Source organism: Myotis lucifugus, unplaced genomic scaffold, assembly GCF_000147115.1.
Source record: "Myotis lucifugus unplaced genomic scaffold, Myoluc2.0 scaffold_146, whole genome shotgun sequence".
Lineage (NCBI taxonomy): Eukaryota > Metazoa > Chordata > Mammalia > Chiroptera > Vespertilionidae > Myotis > Myotis lucifugus.
In genome coordinates, this window is record NW_005871194.1 from 100,709 (window position 1) to 107,673 (window position 6,965).

A 6,965-nucleotide genomic window follows, 5' to 3' on the forward strand; every position below is an offset into this window, starting at 1 on the left:
TTCAGACTCTAGAGCAGGGGTCCTCAAACTACGGCCCGCGGGCCACATGCAAATACAAATATTGTATTTGTTCCCGTTTTGTTTTTTTACTTCAAAATAAGATATGTGCAGTGTGCATAGGAATTTGTTCATAGTTTTTTTTAAAAACTATAGTCCGGCCCTCCAACGGTCTGAAGGACAGTGAACTGGCCCCCTGTTTAAAAAGTTTGAGGACCCCTGCTCTAGAGCTTCTGCTGCTTAGGTCACGTGGGGTGGCAAGTGGCAAACGTCACTCTTCTCTTGGCTAATTACTGGTATCGGCAAAGGGAATGTTGTTGCTAACTACTCTGCAAGTGTCAGCTCTTAAGACAATAGCAGAGACTATAGGGAACATATTTAGGGTGCAGAGCAGGAAATACAGATCCTTATCCAGAGAGAGGGTCTTTCTCATTAGATGGAAGGGAAAAATCACCAGGGTTTCTAAGTCCAGACTAAAAATGAATGGAAGAGGTTTGACATTTGCTCTGTGTGGCAGAGAAAAGTGAAAGTAAGTAACTGTATGGAATAAGAATTGTTATTCCCTTTCTGTTAAAAGATCAAGGTTGACAAGACTGGACTATAGTGAAAGGGAGACGATGAGGATGAGTGGGGAGTGAGACAAGTACGTGGCCATGCTACTCACTTGCACCACCGCCGAGCTCCAGACCCGGTAGCTCATCACACTCTGCTGCAGGAGGAGCTCCTTCACTTCCTGCCACTGGGCCTGCGTAGGTAGGACTTTCTCCGTTTTCCCCTTTCCTTGTTTTTTCAGAGCCCTGGAATCCCTTGCTGGTTTCTCAGAGCTCCCAGACTTTCCCAGGATGCACTGCTTCAGGTGAGGACACAGTTCTCCCAGGGACTGGCAGAGCCTGGCCATGAAGAGGACCGCATGCAGCTTGTCACGGCCCAGGGCATTCTGCTGGCCTCGCACAGCTTCCTCGATGCTCTGCAGCTCTGCCCGGACGCAGTCCGTGATGTGCTTGATGCAGGCCACCGAGTGAGTCCGCAGCATCTCCTGCACAGTCCCGGCGTCTGCGTACCTGTCAAAGGCACAGTTCTTGGCTTGCACGGGGGTGACCTCTTTGGGCAGTGACGAGTCGTCAGAGGGAAGGTAAGCCAGGAGGTCATCCAGTTTCACCTTCAGTTTAGCATCTAGGGCAGCACAGAAGTTTTGTACACAAGGACTGACAGCTTGAGCTTTCATGGAGAGCCCACTGCCGCCAAATGGGCCCCGGCTCGCCACGCTGACCCAGGCGGCGTCGGGAGGCAGGTCACCGGGACTCTCGGACCAGAGGAAGAGAGACATGTTGTGCTCAAATTGGATGTGCTTGTTGGAAGCGGACTTGCTGGTGTTGCTCTCGAGCTCCTGCAAGGCGGAGGTGAGGAGCTGCCTAGAGCTCGTGGAGATAGAGTCAAAGCCCTCTTTTGTCAGCGTCTAAAACAGAATGAGAAAAGCAATTCCTTTCAGAAATCTCAAAACAAGAGGACCACGTGGCAGTCCATCCAGCATTCCGAATGTTCTCCACCAGGCTCAGATGACATGATGCTGGCAGAGGACAAAGTCATCGCTGATGGACACAGACACGTTCCCGACCGCCTGACAGAGGCCTGGGCTCTTCCAGCACCGAGTCGGGATCCCTGTGCAGACCCAGAAGAGACCCCACCCCCCCAGAAGGCATGCTGGGACTCCCTGGAGTAAGTCCGCAGGGAGAGAACACACTGAGGACACGTCAGGACTCAACCCAGACAACCACAGATCACACTAGGACTGGCCATAAAACCGACTGCCACAGGACTGCCCACGGTACCTGTAATCGGTCAAGGAACAGCTGCTGCATCAAATCCTCCCACAACAAGAGGGGCTTCTCCAGAAGCCGCCGGCACACCACGTCCCAGCTGCGACTGGTGGACTCGTTGGTAAGTAGTTCCCACACGGCGTCCCGGATCCCCGCCAGGCCTTTCATGCTCTTCACGAACATGAGCAGGCTGGTGATCCCGTTTTTAATGTCTTCCTTGCACCTGCAACACAATCATTTTCCTTAGGCCTCATTGGATTCGTGATTCCACACCTTTATTAAGAGCAAGAGCAGGCCTCCATTTGAAAACCTCCAATTACATAAATGTACTTCTCTCAGAGCAGTTACAAATACGCATGAACACAGTGTTTCTGGCTGGATGGGGGAGAGCCTGTGGCCCTTTCACCGGACCTATCCTTGCTTCTCTGAGGCATCTGGAAGGAAGTCGAGAGCCCTACAGAGTGTCTTCAAAAACTAAATAAAAGTTTAGGGTGACAGGACTCTTACATAAAGAGAATTTAAAATCCTCTATGCAGTATTTTGAAAGACAGATTCCTTCTCGGTTCCCCACAGTAGGGGCTATCCTTCCATGAAGCTGGCGACAGGTGGCTGAGTGAGGCGCCGACATGACCGAGTGAGCGGTGTGCAGAGCATCCTCCAGGAGGTCAGGCTTGTCCCTCACTCATCACTGGCCCTATGGCCACACACGAGGCTGCCAGGGTGGTGCCTGCCAGCCTCGGGAAAGCTCTGGCTACTCACATGTGGATCCATTTCTGCAGCGTGTCGGTTAGGTACTCCTGGCTGATGGGATGTGCGAGGGTCCGCAGAGCCGGCCGGAACTCGACAATGGATGCCGGCAGGTGCTTGAACCAGCTGCAGAGCTTCATCTCTTCTTGGAGAACGCCGATGCCCTTTTCTAAAGAGAAGGCCAAGTGAGAAGGAACCGGGCCATCCTCTGAACAGCATATTAAAAAATGGACCTAGAAGGAATTTCCACAGACCATCTAGTCTTCCTCTGGGCAGGGCAGACTGGAGCCCTGGAAAGGGGGGGAAAGGGAAGTACAGAATATGTCCAGGGCTTCCGTCATCAGGGAGCTGGCAGCTTCCCTCCAACTCTGGTCATCCTATTGGCTGAGAAGGCAAGGAAAGTGAGGAATGGAATGGGGAAGAGAGAGAGAAGTACTGAGTGCTGTGCAGCCCTCGACATTTGCAAAGTAGAACTTAAATTGTCAAAAGGTATGTTTCCTGTTTCTCACCATCCTCCAACCTCCCTTGAAGATCTGAGGGAAGAACTGATGGCCACTCATCCTGATCAGTGAGTTGCAGCTCTTCAGAGGTGACCGCTCCCTCTAGCAGGGCATAGGCCCATGCTGTGCAACTCTGGGAGGCCCACTCGTGCCTCAGGGCCTTTGCACATCCTCTTCCCTTTGCCTGGCACTCTTTTCCTTGCCTTCTTCACCTAAGTCTTACTCAGCTTTTAGGTTTCAGTTTAAATATCACTTCTCCAGTGCAAGTAACATTGGTGAGGTCGCTCATGTCAGTGCTCCCAAGCCAACTTGTACTTCACCTTCAGAGCAAAGACCAATACTGATATGAAACAGGTATGTGTGTACTGAGTTCAAAATCTGCCTCTACCACTAGACTGTTACCTCTACAAAGGTGGGTTCCATATTTGTCCAGTTCACTGCTGTATCCCCAGAGCCTAGCATAGTAGCTGGCAGATGCTCAATAAACATTGTTTGAATGAACCAGAAGATAAAAAAAGGCTGGCTACAAGCTTACCAGTAGGATGCTGGCCTGTGATGGTCTCCAGAGTTGAGAAGAGCAAGCCACATGGCAGGGACGGGTCTGGCAGCAGCCCTTCCGGTAAAGTGTAGAAAAGAGCATGCGCTTGGTTCAAAGTGGTGGCCAGCAACTCCACTAATGAGCAAATCTGAGCCTTGACACCAGCACCTACGAGAAGAAACCATCCTCTTCAACAACACCCTCCTTTAGTTGAGTAACAGAAAATGCTCTGGATGCTTCCGTCTCCCTCAGCTCATCCTTCCCCATTCCCGTGGTACCCACCGTGGTGCGGCTGGTTGAGGAGTTTCTGAATAGCTGCCTTTCTGGCCAACAGGAAGTCTGCCAGGGCTTGGCGAGGAGAACTCTCTTCTAGGAGCATTATAGAGCACAGGGCCTCCGCCACTGCTTGGTCTGACCCAGCCTGGCATTTGAGCAGCATCTTGCTTTCATGCAGAATGGTTGACCTAGAAAGATGACAAAGGTCACCAGCGGACTTTTCACATCTTGAGACAAGAGCCTTGGTGCCCCAGGAAAGAAGACGTCCTCCACAAAGCTGTAGTGGTGAAGCGCAGCCCTCACCAGAGGTCATCATGGTGGACCCACCTACCGGAAGTGGCTGGCCGCTGCCACCTGCCGGATGAGTATGGGGAAGCGGGAGAGGACAGGGCTGTATCGGGAGCCGGAAGAATCCAGCTGGAGCAGGCTGTGCAGGTGGCAGCAGAGCAGGTACAGCTGTGTGGCGTGGAGGTACTGGGAGGCTTCCATCGAGCTCCAGATCTTCTCAGGGATTTCTAAGAGGAGCTTGATCTGGGCAGCCATGCTGTAGAACTTCTCCCGGGCCGGCTGTGGCTACAGGGAAAGGCACAGGGTCAGAGGAACAAATGAAAGCAGGGGCGGTGTTCGGCAGGCTGCAGTGTGGGGGCACTTTAGGGTTCACAGCTTTCAACGAGCCTGATGCAGCGCCCTTCAGCAAGGCATCAAAGCGCAGTACAGTGGAATCCTGGAGTGGGGACTGCTGTGCAACCCCACCGGTTTCTCCTACCTGTGGCCCGCCACTTTGCTCAGGCCCAGGGAGAGGCACACTGACTCTGGTCATCTCACAGTCTGGTTACCACTGCTCCTGTGATGTCTCAATAGCACGGAGCCCTATGGACCCCTCTAGAGTGCACTTCTCCTTCCCTTTTCAGATGTTCAGCCTTCCTACACCTCCTGCTTCTTCAAGTGCATCATGGACTTCCTTGGTGGCTGTTCTATTCACCAGCCCTCCACCAAATCTTCACTTGTCTCGATCCTCATGCCTCCATCCTGTCAGTCTTGTCCTTTTACTTCAGCAGTCTCTTCCCTCAAGCATCACCTCTAAGCAGACCACTACTGCCACATCTTTATCTTTAGTCCTCGTCACACCTCTGAAGCCCAGTCCAGCCTTTTGTGCTGCTACCTGGTAGGTGTCACCACCCTTCCATTGTCAGTATCCTTAAAACTACATTCATCTCCCTAACAACAATCTTGGCCATCTCCTCCTTATCTATCTTAGCACACATCACACTTTACTGCTAACTTCCCAGGAAGTTCATGTCCTTCTGATGGGCTCTCTTGATATCTTGACCATCGAAGTTTCTGTTACACTTCCACGACTCTAATGCAGGTCATCATCATGTCACCTCACACGCAGATTAACCCAAAAACATTTAGCCTGTGCTGTGTTCATTCACTACTCCAATCTATCTTTTTCCTTTGCTGTCAAGTTTACCTTCTTCAGCAGCTACTTAGATATTATCTTTGCTTGGTTCTAAAGGCTCCTCACTGCTTTGTATCAGCCTGGTGGTCAAGGGTTCCCATCCTCCACTACTTTCTTCTAGGGGCCCTGGAGTCCGTTGGTTTGCACGTGTGGGGCAGAGGGGCGATTTCATCTCCCAGGGAACATCTGGCAGTATCTGGAGACATCTGTGATGATCACAGTGGGGGAGAGGGAGGGTGCTACCGGCATCTAACAGATGGAGGCCAGGAATGCTTCCACACATCCACAGGACAGCCACTCCCACAAAGAATGACCCGGCCCCAAATGTCAACAGCACCAAGGGTGAGGAACCTGCTTTCATTAAATTCATTACCAGTTTTAATTGTCTTTACACATTTCAGACCCACCTTCCAAGCCTCCTCTGTCCTGAAGGCCCCTCTTTGCTGAGGAGGAAGGACCGAGTCTGAAACGACTTTCTTTGGAAGTCTATGGTAAATGTGCACCATTATTTTGGGAGCCGATCACCATAATGCTAAAATGTTTTCTACTGCGACTGTATATTGTTTACATTTTTCTTATAGATTGTAAGCTCTGTCAGAGCAGGAACTGGGGACTTCTATTTCTTTGTGCCTTAAAGAAAGGCAACGTTTGGTGGGTTGAAGTCAGATATAGCAACTACAAAAATAAATACATTTCTAAAAGCTAGCAAGAGTACATTAATTTACTAATAAACCTTGAAGCATGACTCAGTTGTAACCAAGGCTGGCCACGTAGGGAGGGACATGTACTCCGTGTACAGCTTACAGAGGAATGAGGTCACTCATTTCAAAAATCAGCTATTTCCAACCCATTTCCTTAACATTTTTTTATTATTATTGATTCCAGAGAGAGGAAGGGAGAGAGGGATAGAAACGTCAATGATGAGAAAGAATCATTGATCAGCAGCCTCCTGCACGCCTCTACTACGGTTGAGGCTGCAACCCAGGCATGTGCCCTGACCCAGAATCAAACAGAATCCAATGGTGACCTCCTGGTTCATAGGTCGTTGCTCAACCACTGAGCAACACCGGCTCGCCCCAGCCTTCTATTGTGCGAGCCCAGCCTACTGACCTGACTTCCTCTAAAACCCGGGTTGTATTAAAAACTTCCAACATGGAGCTCAATGGTACTTTTGCAGTTTCTCCTTGCATGTCGCTGTAAGGTTCTCCTCCCAGGTTTTTAAGAACAAATTCCTTGTTTACCTTTCTCGCCCTCGCGCCCTTTTCATTGTTTACCTTTCTCACCCTCGCGCCCTGAACACAGAACACAACACGCTGCTCCAACCTTAGGGTGTGCTCGGGGGCTGCATCCTTCCACCGCAGGTCTAATTGGCGGTCGGAGGAGGGATCGCTGGGGCTCACCGGATTGGAATGACCTGAGCGCACCGACGTGGATAGGTTCAGCTGTTACAGCGGGCGGCCTGATGCTGGAGTCCGGTACGGCCCTAAAGCAACGGGTGGCCTAGCTACGAGGGACTGTGGCCGTGATTCTTGGGAACTGTGTGGGGAAGGCTGGTATGAGCAATGAACGGCTGGGGGGGGGGGGGGGGCGATGTCAAACGGGAAAAAACTTGGTCTAAAAAAAAAGTC

At 51.2% G+C, this 6,965-nt stretch overlaps 1 protein-coding gene across 1 annotated transcript in view; it reads right to left on the reverse strand.

Annotated features, from left to right (window-relative positions):
• COG1 (component of oligomeric golgi complex 1) overlaps positions 1-6,965 on the reverse strand; it is an 11,817-nt gene that overhangs the window by 4,138 nt on the left and 714 nt on the right. The window contains exons 2-8 of the mRNA XM_023759077.1: positions 6,621-6,779; positions 4,207-4,448; positions 3,882-4,063; positions 3,597-3,767; positions 2,574-2,730; positions 1,827-2,037; positions 662-1,453 (exon numbers count right to left, since the gene is read on the reverse strand). Of these exons, the coding sequence (XP_023614845.1) occupies positions 662-1,453; positions 1,827-2,037; positions 2,574-2,730; positions 3,597-3,767; positions 3,882-4,063; positions 4,207-4,448; positions 6,621-6,779 (1,914 nt within the window). The remainder of the gene's footprint in view (positions 1-661; positions 1,454-1,826; positions 2,038-2,573; positions 2,731-3,596; positions 3,768-3,881; positions 4,064-4,206; positions 4,449-6,620; positions 6,780-6,965) is intronic.